Source organism: Diadema antillarum, unplaced genomic scaffold, assembly GCF_040938485.1.
Source record: "Diadema antillarum isolate AM-2024a unplaced genomic scaffold, OU_Dant_1.0 scf00000207, whole genome shotgun sequence".
NCBI classification, from domain to species: domain Eukaryota; kingdom Metazoa; phylum Echinodermata; class Echinoidea; order Diadematoida; family Diadematidae; genus Diadema; species Diadema antillarum.
The window spans coordinates 1,850,651-1,875,303 of NW_027271096.1; the positions used below are offsets into that span (position 1 = coordinate 1,850,651).

A 24,653-nucleotide genomic window follows, 5' to 3' on the forward strand; every position below is an offset into this window, starting at 1 on the left:
GTGCATTAAGATGTCAGTGATGTAAGGAATTTTTCCTCACCAAACATCGGAGGTTTGTGCACTATATTCTCATCTTGCGCACGAATACACCGTCACGGCCAACTCCTCTGGAGCATGACTGACAGCGAGTGTTTACATGACGTCAGGTTTACTGTTCTCTCGACTGACTATCGGTACCGCCTTCCTGTGATATATTTCTGCTGATCACCACTCCATCTATCAGACCAAAAGGCTCGTGAAAGAGGTCACTTTAGTCATAACTTTCGCAATTTTTATAGCAAGACACGAAGATGAAGCTTCTTGTAACGGTGTTAACGATGTTAATAGGGGTCCATGCGGACGTTTACATGCACAACCCAAGGTAAGAGCTCATCGATTTATGCATTTACTCTTAAATTCTGTACCCAAAGCAAAGTGAGTGAATCACCTAATGGAAATTGCATCGCAATGCACGCCTGTCCCTCTGGCGTGTTAGTTACTAGTAAGTCGGGTCGGTGTGATGTGCCCTTTCCTTTCGTGTTGCAGATAATTATAGCGGTTTGTTTCACCATGCAGAAAACACAGCCACTAACCCTTGCTTGTTTTGTGCACGCTTGGTTTAGCTATGAATATAGGTATGCAGATCAAAATAATGCTTGCGATGATAAGTCTCAGTGATGACAGATCCTGCCATTGTCCACCACAATGCCAGCACTGAGAGAAAGATGGTGATAGAGCAGTCGGGTGTACGATATCTATTGTGTACAACGAATAATCTGGATGTAGTAAACATCAAGAAATATTGTCTGGATTTACTGATGAAATTATGAATTTCTCCACACTTTCCTAAGCACTGAATACTATACTGTCGATTAAGTTTGATTTAAGTCTTATTTGTGTTCACTTTTGTCATTAGTAACAACAATATCCATATGTTTTTCCTCTTTTGAATAAGGCAATTCTATTTCATTCTTTCTGTTGATAATATTCACACAATTAAGTTCAGAAGTACAAGGATGCGGTGAAGGAAGTCATTTACTGCATGCGTTTCATGAGCAAGAAATATATTTCATCATGAAATTATACTGACAAGATCCTTTGGGCGTATTTTATCATGATTATTTGTAGCAGCAATGACTTAAAGTTAATTTTTGTGGCAGCAGACAAGCTTCTGTTAAAGTAAATATTTTTGCTGGAGTAATTTCTCATGCTTGCGGGGGTTTTGCATGAGTTTTGCATGTTTTTTATTCTGTGCAATGAAGACATCTTAAAGTCGTGGCCTGTCAATTATGTGAGGATTGTTTTTTTTTTTTTTTTAATATCTCAGCCGTTTTAAAACCAATTTCCATCGAGCAAATGTTGAATCTTTCTTGAAATAACATGCTCTTTCATATTTCATAAGAGGTTTTTCATTATCTCACCAATGAAATGTTATAAACCTGACATTAGGTCTCGACCAAAACTACTGTATACAATCCCTTAACTAAAAAAACATGGTAAGCAATATTATTCATGTGCCTTTATCTTTGTGCTAGTTTCCTGATTATTCAAAATGTGCAAAGATTTTAACACCATGAAAATTTTCACTTTTACAGTACATCAACTCAATCACATCATGGGTCATTCAGTTGCTGCCTTGATGCTTGAAATTATTGTATCCTACAATGATAGCATGTATGTTGTGTAATGTGGAAACTTTAACTGTATGGGATTTTTTTTTCTCAGATGGGGAGTAGAAAAGCATTAACTCTTTAGTTATCATAAATTGATATTTTTAAATTCATGTTTACAGGGTTCTCAAAGCAAGAATCAGTGCTACATACACTGTAGTCCATAGTGGATTTAGAAGAGCAAAATAACCTCATATAAAAGTACAAGGACACATAGTATAAAAAGCAAATTGAAACAAGATGGCAGCATGAAAACATCATCTAATAACTTGCTAATTGATTTAGGTCTATAGAGGTGCTGTAAAAGTTCCCAAAGATGGACTTAAAGCACAATTTGGCTCTCTCTGTCGTGATCAATGAGAATGTAACACTACAGTAGATGTGATGTGACTGAATTCAGTAATAGTAACATAACATTATATGTGTGTCTAGAACTGAAATGAGGGAAGCTTGACCTCTGACATGGCATGCACTATAAAAGGAAAAACACTGTTGAACTTACTACTTTGAAATGCAAAAGAAATAGAGTGTATGTACAGTGCACTCCCGTTATAACGAAATGCTCGGGACCGGCAGTTTTCTTTCGTTATAACGAAATTTCGTTATAACCGAACAAATACAATATATAACGAAAACAAGAAAACCACGTATATATACGTGTATCATATTCTGTTTGCTGAATACTCATCATAAGTACACTGGAAAGCTATGTGAAATGTGATGGGATAACTGTATCACAATAATAAACGCAAGTTCCCCTCAGAAACTGTGCGTGACACAAAGAGCGAACACACAGTGGTGTGAAGCGTTCACCCATGCAGAGAAGCTATAAATGCTTGTTCCGCTACGAATTTTCGAAAGCAATTCGCATTTCGTTATAACGGAGCACATTTCTTTTGTTTTTCTTTGTCTATGGCATTCGGAAAAGACTTCGTTATAACGGAAATTTCGCTATAACCGTGTTCGTTATAAGCGAATCTTTTACCATAGACTTTTATGGTGATTATTTTGGGACCAGAAGATTTACTTCGTTATAACGAAATTTCGTTATAACCGTGTTCGTTATAACGGGAGTGCACTGTCTGCATAAAATATTCAAAAGAAAGAATTAGAATGCCAATTTCTGATTAATATATGGGTATAGTACCTGTTTTGTGGAGTTCAAACAGAAATAGAAACTGTCCTATTAGAAGGTGAGAAGAAATCTAATATAGGAAGTCAATTGAGGCTAACCATTTAAGATTCAAAATTATTCCTCTAAATTCTGATGAATTCAGGAGAAGCTACAAATCTTGTAATTTCTTGAGAGGTTTACAGAGGGCCACAACTATTCACAAAGTATTACGCAGAATACTTATTAGTGGTAAGGTTAGAGTAAAGATTAGGGTTAGGTTTAGGGTAAGGAATTTAGGCTAGGGTTGGATTAGGTTCAGGATTAGGATTAGGGCCAAGTGAAAGGTCCGGGAGTAATTGCCCAGGGGGTAATTGCCCTTGACCCATTCCAGCTCAGCAGCTTTCTGCAAACTTTGTGTTTTCGGTGGTAAGGGAACTAATCAGAAAAAGGCCTTGTTTTACATGTATGCTATCAATTGTACATTTGTGTGTGTGTGTGTGTGTGTGTGTGTGTGTGTGTGTGTGTGTGTGAGTGTGTGTTTGTACTTGTGTGATATGCAATTTCTTTACTTTTAATCTGACTTAGGAAGATGTGCATGTAACATGTATTTGACACTAGTGTGGTATTCTTGAATAAAAAGAAATACAAAATATATATTAATCCCTCAGATGTGGTGCAGTTTAAGTTTGATTTTTTGAAGAAAAACTGGTCATGGACACATGGGAGGGGTAGGGGTTGACATACAGACTACTTTTCATGTTTGATTCATGAATATGCAGATTTCTGAGACCAGGAAATAAACTACACTTGAATGGTCACCCCGACGCTCATGCCCCAGTACTCCCAAAGAGCTCTTTTTGCACACAACTGCTTTCTTTGTGATAGACTAATTTTTTCCTTTTTTTTTAGGATGGAAATTTTTTTTTCCTCTCTCTCTTTTCTTTTTGTTTGTATAATCGCACAATAGATCCTATGGATGATTGCAAATCATAAATCCAGATATACAATGGATGAAAGTTTTGTGGTGGATAGAGGGAATGTGAAACAAAAGGGAGCGTGAGGTTTGATGTCTTTCAAATGAGATCAAGCATTTAGTGAACATTGTTCAAGTCATACATAGTACAAATGCTTTGACAGAATCCTGCCCGTTGGAATTTTCATGATATTCATACAATTCTGTCTACAGGGAAAAGTTTTGATAGTTGTTACTGCAATAAAAGCTTTATTAACTCTTTAAATTGAAAGCTGACATACACCCTGTACATTTTGCGTGGAGGACATACTGTACCAGTGGTCAATTAATCTCGTCATTGAAGTATCTGGCCTGAAGTTGTCATGATAGCCTATCCATTCTTTCTTCATTTTGCATACATAGACTTAATCATATTTTGTCAACATCTTTGTGAAAGTACCTCTTACTAGTGGTAATGTAAACCATAACTTGCTCATGTGCTTCATTTCCATGCTGCAACAACAACTACTGTATAAACAAGGTGAGGTTTTTTGTTATTGTTGTGTAAATTAATTTTAATGTGAATGTTTTATCTTCTTCCAGAGGGAGTAATAACAGACTTGATGAGAATGGTCGAGAGAGAAACAATGGAAACAGGTGAGAATACAGTGTACTCTTGCACTAAACTTTGGAACTTTCATCATAAATGTCCCTCTTTAGAATCTAGGAGTGCCAGTAGCCCCCCCCCCCCCCCCCAAAAAAAAAAAAGAAAGAAAAAAAAAAAGGAAAAAAAGTGAAGACAAAAACAGACTTGATGAGAATGGTCGAGAGAGAAACAATGGAAACAGGTGAGAATACAGTGTACTCTTGCACTAAACTTTGGAACTTTCATCATAAATGTCCCTCTTTAGAATCTAGGAGTGCCAGTAGCCCCCCCCCCCCCAAAAAAAAAAAAAAAAAGAAAGAAAAAAAAAAGGAAAAAAAGTGAAGACGAAGTTTTCCTGAGTTTACAAATTGTATGTGGTACTTTTCTTGTTTTCCATCATGTTAATATTGCCCATGATTTTTAAAGTTTTACATGTCATGATGTGAGCTGCATATTTCTTTTAAAGAATTGGGGCATTCATGGAGAATATGAGGAAATATGTGTATACTTGGCTCACAGTGCATGTACACATACATACCCTTCACAGCACTGAGGACATTATGTGATGGCTTTTACAGAAAAAATTAAGGACAGAGCTTTGCGAGAGCCCTACCAACGTACATACATTGATTTATTTTCTTCTACAATACGTACTTTTACTAGTACCGGTACTACTACCCAGAGACAAAGAAAAATATTAGAATATGTCGAGCAACTTTCTTTTCAGACTTATAATGTGTTTATATCTCTGTGTTTTATTATGTTTTGATTTATTTGTTGTTTTTCTCAATTGATTGAGTAATCAATTTTCACAGAAAAGAAAAACACAAAACCACCAGGCACTCGAAATATACAGGAAGTCGAATGTTTGAAGAAGAAGCAATGTTCTAGCAGGATGTTTTCATAGCATTTTCATAGCTGTCTCGTGCTAAAAAAAAAGGAAACACACACATAAACAAAATATTTCTAGACATTAATTGTTGAATTCATGAAGGTGGTTTAAACTTAGACCATGGTACAAATTTAGACCATGGTCTAAAATAAGCGTTAAATAGGCGTACCAATACATGCGCGCATCACTGCTCGTTTTTTTTTACTGGATACCTGTTACTATTTGTGAGCGTACGCAATCTGTCAATCATATCTACGCAGAAGAAATGTGCATAAACCATGGTTTAAATTTAGACCACCTTCGTGAATTCGGGCCTTTGTGTTGAATACCCATGGTTGTATAAACTTTAGTGCTGCCTCTTTTTGTAGAAGTCCTGGCAAAGGTGTTAATGAGCCTCGCATGAGAATATTTACAGCTCTTTCAATTTTATACCCACTTATCTGACATAAGATGACACACACTGCATTATTGATTAGATGACCATGTTTGTTTAAATTGTTTTGTTTTGTTTTCAAATTGATGTAAAGACTGTGACTTTTGTAGTCAGAAATCTCACTAGCAATGCATTGTCCTGTGTATAAAGTAGAGCTGTGTGTGATACTGGGTGGTTGCTTGGGAAGAACAGTATTTAAACAATTTTCAGAGGTTTTATCTCTTGTAACTAGTCTACAACTTGGTATCTGGTGATTATCTGTAGCATGATTCATCAGATGAAGTAAATTTCAAATGATATTCCTGGAAACAAAGTGTACTAAAAGTGAAATGCGTTTATGTGTTTTGCAATTCTGTTAAAAGATTTGGCATGAAAATTGTAATTGTTTTTTTCTTCCACAGAATGTTTGACTCTCAAAACAACAACAGAGGGGGCTACAACGTAGGAAGCTTATACTACTCAGCAGGCTCAGTTCTGCCCATTGAATGGTGAGTAAACACAAACTTTGCAAATATCACCCCTGTACACATGTAGATACCGAGTCAGCAAGAAGTGTGAACTGAACAGAGCAGGTGAACCTACAGTATAACATTTCCAAATGCTTTTTCATTGGAGATAATAGTCTAGCTGCCAGCTTTTCAGATTTTACTGAGTTTTTTTTTCTCATGATGATGTTATTTTCTGGTGTACCTAGAGGTCTACTTTGAGTGTAATAAACATTTCTCAAGGTAGCTTTAGTTGTATTTGTTTACTCATAATGTTCACTTTACCTCACAATTTGTTTTTGATGGTCTGCCAGATGAGTTTTTTTTTACTTTTTCCTTCCTTCCTCCCCATTTTCACCTAGTCTATTCCTTAAATAGGCGTCAGGTTGTCTTATCAATCATTTCCTGTGTATCCCATATGTTAATTTGATTATAGTTTCTTTCCTGAAGAATCAAGCTATAGATTGCACTACTTATCTTTTGTGTGTTTACCTTTTTGTGTTCAACTAATCATCTATCCTCTTTATTTCTGAGCCAGAAATTAACTGTCTCTCTTTTAAACCAGCTTGTTGATTTGTGATGTCATCAAGATCCCAGCTATTGGATTACATGTAGGACCTTTTAGGCATGCAGCAGTGATTTCTATTCATCTGCAGTGATACTCAATGATTTTTCCTTTTTTTTCAACTTTGAAATTTTATCGCATTTGTAGGATGTTGATTCAGAAAGAATTGCACATTGATAGGAAATGCAAATTGATGAGTCCATTCTCTGATTCTTTGCACTTGATATAGCTGAGTTTTTGCCACAGACTTGAAGACATTGAGTCCACAATGAAGCAATTAAGTGTAGATAAATTCCTGACCCCTCAGCATGTCTAGGACTCAGATTTCGGTCAGGAGAGTTGATTGTGAATGTGTGACTGTTCACTCCATCTGGTCTAGTCGATCAAATGCATTGTGGGCCATAGGTTGCATGGTTCATCTGTATGTTTGTGTTCCGCAATGCAAAAAGTAATCTTTGCCTTTCCGTCATGCCACAGATTGTAAAGAAATTATGACATCAGAGGGGAAATTAAAGGACAAGTTCACCTTCATAAACATAAGGATTGAGAGAATGCAACAATATTAGTAGAACACATCATTGAAAGTTTGAGGAAAATTGGACAATCGATGCAAAAGTTATGAATTTTTTAAATTTTTGTCTTGGAACTGTTGGATGAGGAGACTACTACAGCTTGTGAGTCATATGCGTACAACAGTATAAAGAAAATGTAAAAGAAAATTCAACATATTTTCACTTTTTTGGCATAATAAAAGTGCACTTGACTTGCCTCTTTCTAAAGGCAGGGGGAATAATATTACCCATAACATTTGTAGGTAACGAGTCAGGGGAATGTGTACTTTTTTCAAAAGATGGAATTTTGTGAAATTCTCTTTATATTTTCCTTATATTGTTGTACGCATGTGACATCTAAGTTATTCATACACTGCAGTAGTCTTCTCATCCAGCGGGTACTGCACAAAAACTTCAAAAATTCATAACTTTTGAACGGATTGTCTGATTTTCCTCAAACTTTCAATGATGTGTTCTACTAATATTGCTACATTCTCTCAATCCTTATGTTTATGAAGGTGAACTTGTCCTTTAATGTGGGTTGCAGAGACTCCAACCCAAAGCACCATCTGATCTGGAGATTCTCCCGCCTGAAACCCCTCGCAAACGGGAGACTCAAATATGATGTGTGCGAAGCACGAAGTTCCTAGGGTTCTAGGTGCTCTCTGGTGCTATCTAAGGCTTATTTTTTCAACACACGATAGAAATAAGTAAGAAATCCTTTCCAACGGGAGACAAAGAGCCAGGGCGGGAGAAATTAAATCTCAAGCGGGAGAACGGGAGATTTTGCAAAAATGGGTTTTCGGCGGGAGATCTCCCGTCGAAAACGGGAGAGTTGGAGTCTCTGGGGTTGTACACAGAAGACTGTATTAACAAAGCAGGCTTGATGTATACTTGTATATGAGTGCACATAACTTCTTGCTCAGCACAATTTGGACGTTGAGTCAATGTGCATGTGTCTTAATTTATATAAAAACTGCAAAAGCAGAATTTAAAGAAGATGAAGAAATTATGTAGATTTGATATGTGGAGGTTTCATTGCTGTAGATTTAGTCTTTATTTGTTATGTGTGCATACTCACATGTATAAAATGTACAATTTGTATGAGTATGTGCATTCGTGGATCTATGTTTAATGCAAAATATGTAGTTTAAGCTTGTTCAAGGCATGGCAGTGGAGGCTACTGTACTTCAGGAATATTATGCCCCATTCTGTCCCAAATGTCTAATGCTCAAAGCCCTGCAAATTACCAGACAATATTGGAGAGAAGAAGTGCTGTAGCTGACTAGTGATCACTTGCAACATATGTGTATGCAGACATTAATTGTTTATTTAGTTGTTTGCTTTTGATTTCAATTGTTGTTGTTGTTTTTTTAGAGTAGTTTTGTATTTCAGCTTGGTGGACTGCCGGTGGCATACACTTAGACAATGCAAATTCCATAAAGAACAAACCACCTAAATTGTCATTTGTTGCACATTTTTCACCATAAATCATGGTCAAAAAATCAGAAAATGTGTTGTATTTTTTTCCCCTGCCTATAGCTTGTCAATCACAGCAAACACTGAGTCCCTCTAACTAGCCCTCTTTCTGTCTCTTTGTGTCTCTCCCTGTCCCATGTTGTCTCGACAGGACCAACCAGCACAGCTGCGGAGACCCGAACTCCCACTGTGAGCTCGTCATCCAGTACATGTGTGGAGAATGGGTCAGGGATGGAACAACAACCACGTAAGTAGTGTGGGACTGTACATGCCTTTGACACCATTCACAGTCAGTACATCAGTCTGAAACTCTCACTCCAAATTTTCTCAGAATTTGTATTCTAATTGCTTATCACTATTTTGCCTTTCATTTAAATTCATTCTTATTATTTCTTTTTTTGTTGTTGCTGCCCTCAAAGGTGTGTCTGTGCAAGACATTGAAATAAAATGCAAACTTAACTTTTTCAATGCCGCTCATTATCAAATCAAGACGTACGTCAACAGCAAAAATACAACTTATTATTGATATTGGAGTTCATCACATTATGCTTGAATTAAAAGAATTGCCTGATTTCACTGGGTCATGGTATTGTCTTTTAGAATGTACATTGCAGGTTGTAGTAGTGGGATAGCTGTGTTCATCATACGACTGGCAACTGTGCCCACTCTTGCTCAGCAAATTTTTGTTCATGCTCCAGAGAGTGAAAGAGAAGTTCATTTCAGGATATTCATAGACCCTCAGTGTGATGTATATGTATTTTTGGTGATTTACCATGATAATTTGTTGCCTTGCTTTGTTTTAAGTGCATGCATTAGAATTAATTTTCTTCTCTTCCCATGCAGAACTATCCCAGAGAATCCAAATCAGTGCTATAACTACGACTGCAACACGGACATTCGATACGGGATGAACGAAAACTTTGACTACTACCTCAACTGTAAACTCAGACAGCGGCAGGCAAACCTCTTTACTGCCGATCAGGTCAGGAAAAGCTCATTTTTCGTTAACCTTCTTTCTTTGAGAATGAGAACTTTGGGAAGATTTTTATGTGACATTCTCTGAAAAAGTGTTTTAAGTATATTAATTAACTGTAAAGGAGGCATGCTCTAAGGGGAATCAGTCAGGATGCTGTAGAGGTTTGCAATCAACGCATGTGTGGGAGAAGGTTTTAGAAAACCTATCAAAGAAAATCATCTTATTAAGGTATATACTGTTTAGCATCATTTTGCCTTATTTTGCTGTTTTCCCATATAAATTCTTTCTGCATGATTTAGAACTTGAAAGGGCAGACTGCAAAGTACACCAGGCAGAACCCACAAGGAACAAGAAGGGGCTATGAGTGTCCGGAGGAGCGCGACTATTACCCCTACTGGGGTCCGTCTCCATGGATGGTAGGTTGAGTTATTGGTTGCTAGTGGCAAAGATGATATCTGCTACATGTAGAGTATTATAATCCAGATTTCCTTCAGATTTTTAACTAGTCAAAAACATGTTATATAGTAATGGCTGAAACCTTTTCTCTCATTTAGAAATGATATGATTCATTGCACTCCTGTTGTGACAAACACTATTATAACAAATTCTCATTACAATGAAGTAAAAATTCAGGCCCCAAAATTATCTCATCTATATGAATTTATGTTTCTCTGTTCTGCTCTAACAAAATTTCATTATACGAAAGAACACTGCTGGTCCCAAGGACTTCAAACTGTATTTGAAAAAGAAAATTGAACAGTGTCACTCTTCGTATTTTCCTAGTCAAATTCAAAATATTTTGAAGCTTCTTCAATCTGTGACATTTCCTTCTCCATTGGTCATATTAACCCATCGAGGAGGAGTCCCGAGTATACTTGGGCAGGTGTCTAGGTATATGCATGTTGTAGCAAAATCAGGCCATCGTCAACATGTTAAGATGAGTTAGAATGTGATAGAGAAGATGTAGTTAAATCCTCTGAGAGTCCTTGACTCAAAGTATATATATATGGCATATTATGCTTTACATTTGCCAATGGAGATGACCGAGTTACTTATCTGATGAATGCAGGACATTGCTGTGCTGACCAATGACCCGACTCGATGTGAGTATTACCAGACTGAGAGTCAGAATGTGAAGTCACGCTGGGCCTGTGACCTGCCCTTCAGCTACCTGCAGGAGAACATTAACGCCAACCGCAACAATCCAGTCATCCCTAACACCAAGGAAGAGTGTGAGGTGAGCCATTGGTTACCATAGCAACAGATCCCCACCCCTTATCAGTGGAGCTTGTGTATTTTTATTTTCTTGCTGTTAAGGTTTGTTGAGATTGAAGAGATAAATCTTCATAGTTTGTAGTGAAATTTTATTAAAGTCCCTTTTCTCCTCTCCAATGAAAACAAGTCTTGATGACTGGAAAAGCTACATTGTCTTGAACTTTATTTATACTTGTTTCATGATTTCATCTTCTCTTTATTGAATTGATCTTAAGTTTTGTCACATCATAAAAATGTTCTTTGCTGGTGTTTGCATGCCAAAGTGTCAAGATTCTCCCAAATCCAGTGTGTTGTTACAATTCTCTCTTCCTTCTTTTTCCCCCTCCTCCTTCGGTCCTGTCTTCTGCTCTTTATCCCTCGCATCCAGGCTGTGACTATCGAGAATCCGGCGGGCGGGAATGGCACCCGTGGCGTGTGGAAGGAATTCCCCTCCTTCAACATCTCTGCCCCCATCTGCCGTGAGAACCACTGGAGCCGTGACAATCACCTGGGCAACGGCGTCAATGGTCAGCCAAACAACCTCAACTGGACGATACCCAACACCATCAATGAGAACTGTGCCTTGCGTCTCAGGTGGGTACAGGGCCCTTGAAAGCAGGTCATCCATGACCCAAATGTTATTGATGACCTCAAAAGCATTGATTGATTCTTGATAAACTTTCTTCTTCATTCATTATTGACTAGTGCAATAGTGGTGTCTGACAAATTGTCGCATATGCTCTTTTTCGACAAGTATGTTGTGGCTATTGTAATTTTTCTTTCTCTTTTATTACCTCCGCCAAGGGAGGAGGTTATGTTTTCGTTACCGTTGGTTTGTTTGTTAGTTATTTAGTTCGTTAGTTTGTTAGTTTGTCCGTGTTCAAAATAACTCAAAAAGTAGTGAACGATTTGGGATGAAACTTGCAGAAAAGGTTGAGAATGACACAAGTAACAAACGATTAACTTTTGGAAGTGATCCGACAATTTGGGAGAATTTTTGAAGGATTTTTGATATTTTGGTAGGTAGGGTCAATGAACTTGGGAGTTCAGGGTGCGCGTATTTGAGGTTTGCTTGCGCGCACTATAGTGCGTGCTCTAGTTTCTGCTAGGGCGAGATGCGCTGTGCAGCTGAGTATTTCTGACGTAACAAAGGCTTCTATATTGGGAAATCGGGCGACTTTCAGCACACAATGCTATAAGTACTTATGGGTGAAAATCACTGATATCTCTATGGAATAACAAGATCAGTGGTGAAAATGAGCTGCATGCTTGGCGGAGGTCTGCGCTCTCAGAGTACTTTTCTAGTTATTATTATGTTGTTCTCATCGTCAGTACATTGACAACAAAATATACCATGAAATTTTTCATACATAATGCATATTACTTGAGAGAGATTAAAAAACAAAATCAGACCAGAAAATATAGTCAGAAGTTTGAGAAAATAATCACATGTAGTAACAGAAGAGGTGAGATATTTAATCCCCATGTGAGAAATGTATTTCATAATGGATATGTGGAATAAGTGATACTTAACAAACATGTAGTATCACAAATACATTTTTTGTCGCTTATTCCTTGACAGGTACAACATCTCCACAGGAGAATACCCTGGTTGGGATGGTACAGTCACAGCAGAACTGAATGCCCAAGGCAACCAGGACAGCCCACTTGATGTTTTCTCAAAGTAAGTTTCCTCATTTCTCTGTCTCGCCTTTATGTAAAATGCTTAAATCTTCAGTGGAAGTTTAATGGTGCAAGTGTCTGTCATTAATCAGGTACATGTAGCAATCTCTCATACCATTGCCAGAGAGAGATCAAATCATGACTGTAGAGGATACATCACACGGGATAATCTTTCGTAAGATTAGTCCTTGTCAAATGTGAAACAAAGATATATTAGCTTGAGTTTGAATTTTGTGGTAAGGTTAAGTTGTGAGGCAATGATTCTCAAATGGTATGAAAATGGGATCACTCATTCCATAAAATTCAAAGTGCATAATTATAGAGACTCTTGCCTAAATTTGCATGCAGCTCCCCCCGTACTGTTGAAAAACCATATCGGGTACAGTTTAGTTGGACCTCACAAGTCTTGCAGTAGCACACATGACGGAAGGTAACTATTTCGTAATTGTTGGTTATCAGGTATGGCCTGACCGAGGACGAGGCAGATGACAGGGGTTACGTCTTTGAGAACAACCCCAACGTGCAGATGTTCACCGATGCCCCTAACGGGGACAACTTCAACTTGCAGCTGGCGATAAACACAGCTCAGCTGGGAAGGACATTCCAGGACAGGTGAGATCCATCTGCACAAAGACAAAAGATCTTCCTCAGTCATTAATATGGGGAATTTTTACTTTAAATTGTTTGTGCAAATGTTGCGTTCTTATGTCTTTCATTCTGTCAGATGCTGTGCCCGTGAATGCATTCTGAAAATTTGTTGTAAAATTTGTTGTGGAATATGTTAGCATAAAAGTAAAGTCTAAATCTTCTGTACCTCAGGGATGTTCCCATTGGCACTGGCACTTATCACTTATCCATCAGATATTGTTAAGCATGACCACGTTGAGACAAAGGCCAAAGCTTTCACTGTGTGTTTGATGGGGGTGACGTAAAAGGATTGCTATTTCTACTTTTTGCATTGATGAAAGAAGGCTGTAAACAAGAAATTAATTATTGCTATCATCATCATTATGGCCATGAATTCTTCTATACTTTTTACACTTTTACATTTCACTGTAGAAGTGGAGTAGAAGAACATGCTATATATTCTCATTCATATTTGAAAAATTGATATTTCAATAATATTCACCTCCATGAAGATACCTGAGATTGGGAATGGAGAATATGTATAGATAATTCATCCCCATAACTAATATCACTACATCTTTCATTGCATTAAACACAGTCCTCTGCTTTCATTAAAATCATACTAATACATATTTTGCGAGGCAAATTGCATTGTGTTATGGCAGTGCTCTAATAGAACTCAAAACAACCAACCAACTAACCAATCGAGAATTCTATGTCTCATATTTTGCAGGTCGCATACCTTTGCCATCCGAGCACCTCCACCTGAGGTCGGTGAGAACAAGGTGCACAACCTCAATGTGCGGGGAAAACGAGGGAACATCGTACAGGTCTTCCCAGCAGTGGAGTACGACTTTGTCCCCAACGAGCTCGCAGTCATGCCTGGGGAATTTATTCATGTGCAGTAAGTTGCTTGTAATCACATGGCACAGGTCTGTGTTGCAAGATAGTTGTAGCCTTATGTTTGCCTGATTGAATTCAATATATCATGGATGTTAAAGAACTTGCAGTGGAAAATCAGAACAATTCTAAAACTCTTTAAAAAATAGTCTGAAGTGCATCAAACTGTGAGCATTACAATACGTTTGAAGTGCGAAAAAGTCTGACATGCGGGTTTTTGGCAGAGTAAAATAGAATCTGAAATCAGATTAAACTTTAAACTCTCACATCCCTGATGTTCAAAGCAGAAGACAAGGTTCCCTAGTCTCATGGACTGTGGAGTTAAAGAAACAAGATACTCCAGTGTTAACTTGATGTTGTTATTAATCTTATGAAATGGTACATGGAATGTCTTCTTTACTCACCAGAAAGATTTATTTGTTTTGTTTGTTCAGTTCAGTGACGTGCAGGTTAATGGTTCCAGGTTAGCATGCCTGTACAGTGACGGGGCATTAAACTGCACATTACTTGAATATGAAACCATTCTGAAGCAAATAATTTTCATACAACAACAGATATATAATGTACTCTTAAATGAATCCCACAAGAATTGGAACAATCATCCCCGAGCATTCCCACTGATTCCCACTGATCAGTTACTACAGTGAAACCCCGTTATAACGAGTTCGGTTATAACGAGGAACCGCTTTTAACGAGGTGATCGCGTCGGTCCCGTTTTCCTTTGCATGCAAACCTATGGCAGAACGAATCGGTTATAACGAGTTCGGTTATAACGAGATTCCGGTTATAACGAGGACAATTTCGGTGCATCATGATAAAGAAAAACATAAGCAATTTGATCGGATATAACGAGGTTCCATTTCTTGACTAAATTGTCGCTTTCAAACACGCGACAAACGAAACATTGAAAACCGAATTCACGCTATCCACGTCTTTTTCCCGTTTTGCAGAGAACCGTTCCTTCCATTTGTTCTCCTAAACCACGCAATAAGACACAAGAATGCCTTCCGATGTTCCTACTGAATTATTAAACATAATCATTCGATTTTCTTTTTCGCGAGATACGCGTGCGCGACGAGGCGAAAAAAAAAAAGATAACGCATTCAAAAACTTTTCATGTAGCGACACTTGTGGCAAAAAATGGACATTTAGAATGCGTGTGCAACTCATCATTATATCCTTTCCGTTTTTAGTTGCGAATTCCAGTTCTTTTGCTGGTTAGCAAATGTGAGTGTGATGTTAAAGCCGAAATAATTAATGAAATCATCGCGATCCCGCCGAGTGACAGTAGCGTAATATTACTAAAAATTTTTGAATAACGCATGTTAACCTACTTAATCGGTGTTCAGAAAAAGAAACATACGCATTTATTTAGTATTTAGTATTTATCTGATAATTTAGATACAACTGTATGAGTGTGTATGATTGAAGCCGAAATAACTGGTGAAATCATCGCAATCTCGCCGGGTGACCGTAGCGTAAAAGATAGTTGAATAACTTAATCGGTGCTCAGAAATAGAAACAAACGCATTTAACAGTTCACGAACGGACTCGATGTACAAATCGCGAAGAGATTTTCGGAAGAAAATAAAGAACGCATTTTTAATCCTTTCGGGCGCAACGATCATACATTGTATAAAATTACAGCCGAAATGATTCATGAAATTATCGCATTCCCGCTGGGCACTAACAGCGTAAAATACCTCGCAAGTTAACGGTAAACAATGCATGTATGTTACCCTAAAATTATCGCGATCTCGCCAGGTGAAAGTAGCGTAAAAAAGTTGAATGACGCATGTTAACCTAAATCAGAAAAAGAAACCAACGCATTTATTAGTTTGAATAGATCTGGGTTTGTTCATTATTACAATTTTAACACTGCACTTCACAAAGAAGATTTTTTCTTTCATTCAGAAAGGTTTACCAGGTAAAGATTTGCGTAAAAAGGATCACAACCTTCCACATTCAATCCTGTCGCATATTTTTTCAAGAACGGATGTACAAAACGCGAAGAGATGTTTGGGAAGAAAATAAAGAACGCATTTTTAATCCCTTTGGGCGCAACGATCATACGTTGTACAAGATAACAGCCGAAATGATTCATTAAATCATCGCATTCCCGCTGGGCACTATAAGCGTAAACATACCTCGCAAGTTACGGTAAACAAGGCCTTTATGTTACTCTATCCACGCTATCTGCGCTGATGTTTAGAAAAACTTCACAAACCGGAATTATGACAATCAAGATTTAACTCATTTCAGCCCCTACTTTTTCGTCTAATTCATAAATAATTTCCCTTTATTCTCTCAATAATAATGATCCATAATTGTGTAATAACAACGCCAAGGATGTCCTTAGGTTTCATTCATGGGTATATGATGTCGTGCTTATGTTTTTCTTTGTTTTTTATGCGTACGGATATAACGAGGTACCGGTTATAACGAGGTAATATCGCCGGTCCCACGGACCTCGTTATAACGGGGTTTCACTGTATAGCCATTCCCTTTCAAGTCTACAGTCTATGCCCTTGTATCAAGGATTTGACTCATTTCTCTTTACCCACTAAGATTCACTGGTTCCAACTCCAACCCCAACAACAATGACGGTCAGGGTCGCCAGGGTACTGACCGCAGCAACATCGCCCTGCTCAGGGACCAGAACTACCCCGAGGGGACCGGTTCCTACTATGAGCCCAATGGCGTGACTGGTCAGTATGGTAACAGCTACCCGCAGGACATCAGGAATGCCTCCTTCCTCGGATTAACTCAGCAGGATCTGATTGACCTGGCTGTTTTACAACCAGGTAAGAGAATAGTGCATGAGTACACTTAGATGAAAACCATAAAGAAACATTACAAGGACATTGATAGCCGATGGACAGTGATTTCTGTTGCATACAGAGTTCCATAGATTAAGAGTAACTGCTTGAAGTGTTTCGGCTTCTCTACAATCCTGTTACACTTAAGAAACTTGATTATAATGAGCTTTCTTATAATAATGTACCACTTTACGTAAGGTAGATTTTATTGGCCTTATTTTCCATTGCTGTATTTAGCTGATATTTTTTTTTTTAAAACCTGTTAAAGGCTAATCCCAACTATACTGGGCAGGTGTCTATGGGAAATATGTGTTTTAGCAAAATCAGCTTGTCCTCAAGGGGTTAATTAATTTACATCAAGGTACCAGTTACATTGAGGTAAAATCAGTCATACCATTATCAAGATTTCTCAGTGCAATATAATTTTTGGATGATGTGAACTAAACATGATAGATTATTGCATTTGGATTGCCAATATGAATTATATCATGAATTAAAAGTGAGTGGTTTGAAATATTGCTACCAGCATATCTCGATGTTGATTCCTCCTCTGTTCCTCCCCACACCCTCCGCCCGCCTCCTTCCAGGCCAGTTCCGAGGAGAGATGTCGGAGCTGGATGATGCGGGCACCTACTATGATTCGGGGCCCAGGAAGATCACCATGCCTGGCACGGCCCACTACATGTGCACGAGGAACAACAACTTTTCCAACCGCAGTCAGAAGGGACGTATCGTCTCCAGCATCGAGCAGGTCAACTACACCCCGATTGGCTACACGGGAGGCAACGTTACAACTGGACACAGGTATGTTTTGAAGGGAGAGGTGGGATGAGTAGAACAGAAATTGTCAGCATTGGACCCTCCCATACAGAATTGCAAAATCGTCGCTGGGGTGACAAGACCTCATATCTACAAAATGCCAAATGTTCAGGAGAACAAAAAGAATGGCAGCTAAAGCACTGCATCGAATGAAAGAGCCTTTCCTTTGACATGCCATATTGGCTCTATTTTTTGGGTAAGACAGCTAGAACTTGGACAGGACATCACTCAACTGATTATCTAACCATTCATCCAAAAAAGTCATTTTCACCAAAATTTCAGATATGAGGTCTTGTCACCCCAGCGACGAAATGATACACAATTGTAATGTGCCATGCCATGGAACTATACATTCTGCAAAGTGGCTATGTTTTTTTGATGAATGTGGCTTCATAAAATCTGTATCTCATAATATCAACTATTCTTCAATGTATGTGGCACCACAAACCACAATTTTCTTAAGTGTCATTTCAAGTGTTTGATACTTTCCCAAGCTTTGTGAGTAACTAGTAGCAGGAATAACTAATTTCTTTTTTTTTATCACTTTATCTAGTTTGAGGGCTGAGGGATGTTGAGATGCTGTAGATATCAAATCTGTGTTGTATTCCTATGCAATGTGACAAAACTTCCCTCTATTCATGCAATGCTCACGATGATTTTAGTTTGCCTCAGCATATGTATGTCTACCCAAGTATTGTACAATGTTCTTTATATTATGTGCAATTGGAAGATGGCAGTCATAAATAGGTTAATGTGACTTATTGATGTAATGAGAGAATAAGAAGGGTTAACTATGATATACTGTCATATGTATATTTGTCTTTTTTCAGTGATTAGATTGAAAACAACTATGGACTTTACAGTGACTGTAACTTTGACATTATATTAGCGAACTCTTTTTTTAAGCTGTGAAATTCATAGAATTGGATGTACAATTTGTTGAGTCAGCATCTTTTCATTCCTATGCAGTGAGCTGAACTTCCGCGTCGGAACTCTGGATCACTTAGAGGACATCAAGATCGTGGAGTGGACTCCAAACCAGGGCCGGTGGGAAATTGAGAACAAAGGTGGCAACCCCGATGACCTGCCAGGCCAGAAGATCGAGAGCAACTTCATCACTGTGTACCCGACCACCAAGTTCACAGCCAACGATGAGAAGTTCACGCTCAATCTCTACCTGAACGGCTCCACGACAGACAACCTGGAGATGTACCGCGCTGATCCTGGCACCTTCACGACCTGGGAAAAGGTCGAGTACACGAAGCAGGGTAATGCCCTCGCTATCGAGACCGACAGCGGCGGCACGTACGTCGTCACCGGCTCCACGAATGCCGGCACAATCGCTGGCGCTGTGATTGGCTGCCTGATTGCCGTGGTGCTGATTGTCGGCGCTGTTGTCTACTTCAGGATGCACCCTGACAAACTCTCAGGGCTCACCAAAACTGGCCAGGTTTAAGTGGGCTGAAGGTGGCAACTAGGAGCCTCTTTTGATTTCATTTCAGTTTAGGCTCTCTGAATGTTAGAACCAATGTCAGGATTTTACCAGTGCAACTTGAATCATGGAAGCCGCATTTTGTTATACGATCATGAAACATTTATCAAGTGACCATGTATGACCAGCTGCAATTCTTTTGTTTTGATGGTGTGTGATAAATTATGAGAGTATAACTTGTGAGTCTTCTTTTTGTTGTTGTTTACAAATGAACTTTAACATGACTGTGAAGGATCCAAGACATGATATGGAATGTACTGTGATGCACTAATTATGTTGTATGACCTACTTGTATGTCGGGGTAGGTATTGTTCAGCAAATGAGCAACAATTTCTGTCCCCATATGAATTATTAGTAGGTACTTTCACCATACAAAAAATAAGGACAAGATGTATCAGTTTCATCCCTTTTTTTTTCCCATAGAGATGTACAATATGATGTATATAATATTTCTATAATTCAACACTGTGGCACAGGTTTATATATATTTATTCTGTACTGTTTCTTCATGATACATTTCTACGAATTGCAAATAACATATAGCTGCAAGACCACTATGATAATGTGTAATAATATCAAATAATGCAAATGGTATTGAAAATAGACCGAGAGATGAAAGCTCCAGAAAAAGGTAACGCTGCACCTAAGTAACAGGTTGCTGAAGATTGCAGAAACACACTAGAAAGTTATGACCATTTGCTTGTCAGTGGAGCGTGCAGTGTTTCTTTTTGCCCTTCAAAAATGGCTTTTTCCTCTTTACTGTGGTATTTCATATTAAAGCCATCTCATTTCTTCAATTGAAAAAAACAAGAGCAAAAATATAGACAAAACAAAACAAAACAAACAAGCATGATTTCATTTTGTTTGTATGGAGAAAACCTGTATGTTATGAGGAATAAAGAAACTTTATCACTGGCTGCAGAGAATTACACCAAAAATTTTCTTTTCGTACATCTGTGAAAGTAGGGACAATTTTATAGTACAGAGTGCATAAGCACTTCACAAATACACACAAAAGAAAGAATATCTGGTATTCTGGCAATGTTGCTTTCGTCTTTGTCTGTCTGATATCATGGATTACCAGTGTCTTTCTCTTAGCTCAGTTCATCTAAATTGGAAAAGAAGTATTGATGTGGTCATTGACAGAGTATTAGTTACTCTTTCATATATCAACATAGTGTTCATCTGATGCAAGATTTATAATAATGCCTGGGCAATTCAAGATTTGTCTTTCTCTGTATGTACCTCACCAGTGTAAAATATGACCTGGTGGCCAGGCATGCATGTTAATTGAAAGAATATGTATGGCTTCAATGAGTGTGCGACATTTGTTATATGAAAGGATATGGAAAGTGCCTACAGAAAAAAGAATTGTGATCAGATGACCAATGGGCATTTGATGATAGAATTTAGATGTTTGCGTGGGATTTTATCAGGAGATGTTGATTTTATGCAATTTTTTTATCAGAACATTTTCTGAGTATCCCAGAGGGAGCCAATGTGCTAGTGTGTTTGCACAGAAGAAGAAAAAAAAGTACTAAGAGAATATATTTGTGATCTTAAACCTTTTATCAAGATCTATTGTAGAGATGTAACAATAACGTTCTGTGGAACAGCATACATGCATTTGAATGTTCTCTAATTTTATATCGATAACAGCATAATTCTGTTCTCTAATTTGTTGGTTTGAGAAAGGTACATTGACAATAATGCTAGCAAATATTAATGCATATTTTTCCTGTGCATTGTAGGAGAAAAATATTACCTTATCAGGTGTTGAAATTGTATTATTTTTCAGAGAATTGCCAACTACTGTACTGCATCTGGCTGTGAAAGGGAGACTGATCATTTCTGTACATTAACATGGTGTTGGTAGTTTGGAAGATGGAGGGCATAAGTTCCAAATGAAGTCTTTGGCATTAATGGTCTTATGCATCTCATCAGATGGTGTTGATGCTAGTGATATTTTTGTGATGATAGATGTCATGTGAGATTCATGCGCAGGCGTCTTGGATGTGACTGTGAATTCTAATTTATGGTCAACTTTTTCTTTTTAAATCATTTTTTTTCGTTCTTCATATCCCTCCGATGTGCCAGTCAACATTGCATTCATATTTACAAACCATTTAAGAGAATACGATGCGTATGCACATATGTGTGAAATGGTGCCATCTTGATGAAAGAAAAAAAATACTGGTACAGCTTTCATGATTGCATATTCAGGGACAGTTTGTCAGTATTTTCAAATTCATGTACAATATATATATGAAGAAAATATTTTCTACCCCCTCTGTTTTATGCAGATGTCTCTGTCATAATTTGGCAAATGTGAGATTCTCCTATATTACCCTAGTAGTGCTCTCAATCCGCTGGCCGGAAAAACAAAAAATCCAACTAAAACAAAATGTAGATATGCTTAAGATGTGAGGCAAAGGATGCATGGATAACATATCCTTCTCATTTTGTCTCCTACCTCATTAAACAGAAGGAGGTTATAGCTTGCTCAGGGGCAGATCCAGGAATTCCTTAAAGGGGAGATGCCTTTACAAAATTAAAGGGGGATGCACACCCCCCCCCCCCTCATTTTTCCTTTTTATTTCTTTCGTTTTAGCAAAAAATGAAAAGGGGGTGTGCGCCCGGTGCACCCCCCTCTGGATCCGCCACTGGCTTGCTGGTTGACACATTATATTGTGGAGAGGCAGAGAAAGACAAGAGAATTGTCAAATCCATGTATGCTGTAGTGGCATTACTCTTTTCTAAAGAGAGAGGAAGAGACATTTAATGGCTTGGCATTTTAAGCAGGCATTAGGGCCTGGTCATTTTAGCTCTCAGTCTCACCATAGATGTGTAACATGGACACAAAGTGCACTTTGTGACCACATTTATATTTTTGTCAGTGGTATTATGGCAATAAAATGAGTTTATATGTACTTTGCACACATTACAGCTCTTCTGTTAGAGAGATTTGTTATTTGTTATTGAGTTCGGTGTCCTGTTGTTTTGAGATGAAAACGTTTAATGAACTGTAGTAACTGACCATAAAGATGGTCACTCAGCTTATGAACTGTAGTAACTGACCATAAAGATGGTCACTCAGCTTTCAGCAGTCTGGTGGTCTCCAGGATTTGTGTTTGTTTGTTGTGTTTTGCAGCTCGTGTGTGATCAGTCCATGGGAATTTATGAAATCAAAATATCCCTCAATGTGTGTCTGTGTATTAAAAGTGTTTGTGCAGACAATTTGTCTGCAATGTTGTGTGTCTGAGAATGTGTATTTTCAGTAAAAGTGAGATTTAAAATTCTTGCTGCTGTTAATGGATTTAAAAAAAAAAAATTAATGTGCAGTTCTGTATGTGCCATTTTCAAGTCGGCTTTGATAAATCTACCAAATTCAGACAAAAAGAATGACAAAAGTTTTATCACAATCATGCCTGTAGAAACCCGGAATATCAAAGTTTCCTGTGTTTTTATGAATAGGTGACATCGGTCATGCGCACAATGAATTATTCAAGTTGGCAGAGTGACGACACCACCTCGCAAGGTTTGTGTTGAATTAAACAAAAATTGACATGAAATATACTCTTTTTTTTTGTCACGAAAGAAACTATGAACAAGCTTGTGGTCGTTATGGTAATCTAGCACTGATAAAAAAAAAGAAAGTGGTTGAAGTAGTGAAATCCAGTTAGCTAAATCTTTCACAAAAACATGATTTTGATGATATATTTGTGCACAAACCAACAAGAGACTTTCAGGGCAATGACATTATCTGTTCCTTTAATCTGTATGTTTTTTTTTAATTAAAGTATGTGAAAGTTAAATTTCTATACCCCCTTATTTGACCCCAGATTTTGATGAAATTTCGGACATTCTGTCCATCTCTATTTTAGTGTGACATTGCACCGTACGAGGTACAATGTACATCTTTTTGTGACAAAAATAGATATGCACGTATATCTTGATCAAGTAAAACTGATGTGTTTACAGTTCAGATATATGTGCAGGTATTGAGGTTGAGTAGTGTATTTCATAAAAGCAGATGCCTGTTAAGAAATGCTACTTTCTACACTATTGTTCTGCAACATGCATGTCAATGACATTTCGGTCAGCTACGTCCAAAATGTGTATCTCAACACATAGTTCATTCTTGTTGGCAAACAAAATGAGTTCAGAAAACTTGGAAAATATTTCTGGCAAAAGCATAGATGGGTTTAGCAATGACACGGAAGATTTCCTGCTTCGAAAGCAATACTAAAACAGAGAGAGTGAGAGAAGAAGAAAGAAAGGGAGGGTGGGGGAGAGATTGACAAAGAGGCAATCTGTCATGACCCCCCCCCCCAAAAAAAAAAGGGGGGGTGGGGAGAGGAATGAAAATGGGGATGGAGGGAACAAATCATAAAGCTGGAACAAAGCAACTACAACAAAACGCTTCACCGATTTTTGCGTGCAATTGTTGTACACCAAGCTCTTCGTAAGTTTGATGAATCTCCGGAGTATTAGATAACGTTTACAAAGCGCAAGAAATTAAGATTTAAACAGACGAACTTGCCGATGTCATTCTTGCTTAAAGGCATTTTATACCATTTGCAACCCAGCAGTAGTGTTTTGAAATAATTCTAAAATGTGAGTTACGGATAGAAACAACCACTGTAAAAATTTGAATCCGTATAATCGATGTCAAGTATTGTTGAATACAGAAAATGTGAACAACAATAGATATAATAAAAATGTTTCCAGTCTAAGCCATCTACAGTAATTCTTATGGTTTATTGAGAAAAATACTAATATCTTCCTAAATTTTAGGCTTTATTGCGAAAATTGTAAACGGTGGGGATGTTTTGTGACACAACAGACCTACACATATGAATCAAATGTCCTATCTTGAAAAAATTTTAAATCACTGCTCCAAAAGGTAAACAGGAACCTTTAAACATAAGCATCAATTGCATGTGGCATCTATATGTGTACATGAATCTTTATTTCTAAAAAGGAATCGTCATTGTTCATATTTTTCAAAGAAATATAAAGGATATCGTATTCAACAGACGGTTTGTATAGCCACTTCGCTACTAAGACGTCATATCTTGAACATATACCTCTAAATGACGGAATAACGTCAATAACAAAATCAATTTAATGACAAATCGGATGACTGTTTCAGGTAAATTATCTTATCATGTTGTTCTAAAAGAACAAAGTCGTTCCTGAAGTGCAAATTGAGACAATCTATGAGAGAGAGAGAGAGAGAGAGAGAGAGAGAGAGAGGAGAGGGAGAGGGAGAGAGAGAGAGAGAGTATTGTTTATGATATTAAAAAGAATGTGA

General features: G+C 37.8%; 1 protein-coding gene across 1 annotated transcript; it reads left to right on the forward strand.

Annotated features, from left to right (window-relative positions):
- Positions 1–211: 211 nt before the first annotated feature.
- LOC139724097 (protein DD3-3-like) lies at positions 212–19,709 on the forward strand. Its single transcript, XM_071635296.1, has 14 exons — positions 212–361; positions 4,319–4,372; positions 6,088–6,174; positions 8,918–9,013; positions 9,610–9,748; positions 10,042–10,158; positions 10,812–10,979; positions 11,385–11,590; positions 12,579–12,680; positions 13,139–13,291; positions 14,040–14,210; positions 16,775–17,010; positions 17,613–17,829; positions 18,814–19,709. The coding sequence occupies exons 1-14, from the start codon at positions 291–293 to the stop codon at positions 19,298–19,300; spliced, it is 2,304 nt and encodes a 767-aa protein (XP_071491397.1). The 5' UTR covers positions 212–290; the 3' UTR covers positions 19,301–19,709.
- The last annotated feature ends 4,944 nt before the right edge of the window (positions 19,710–24,653 follow it).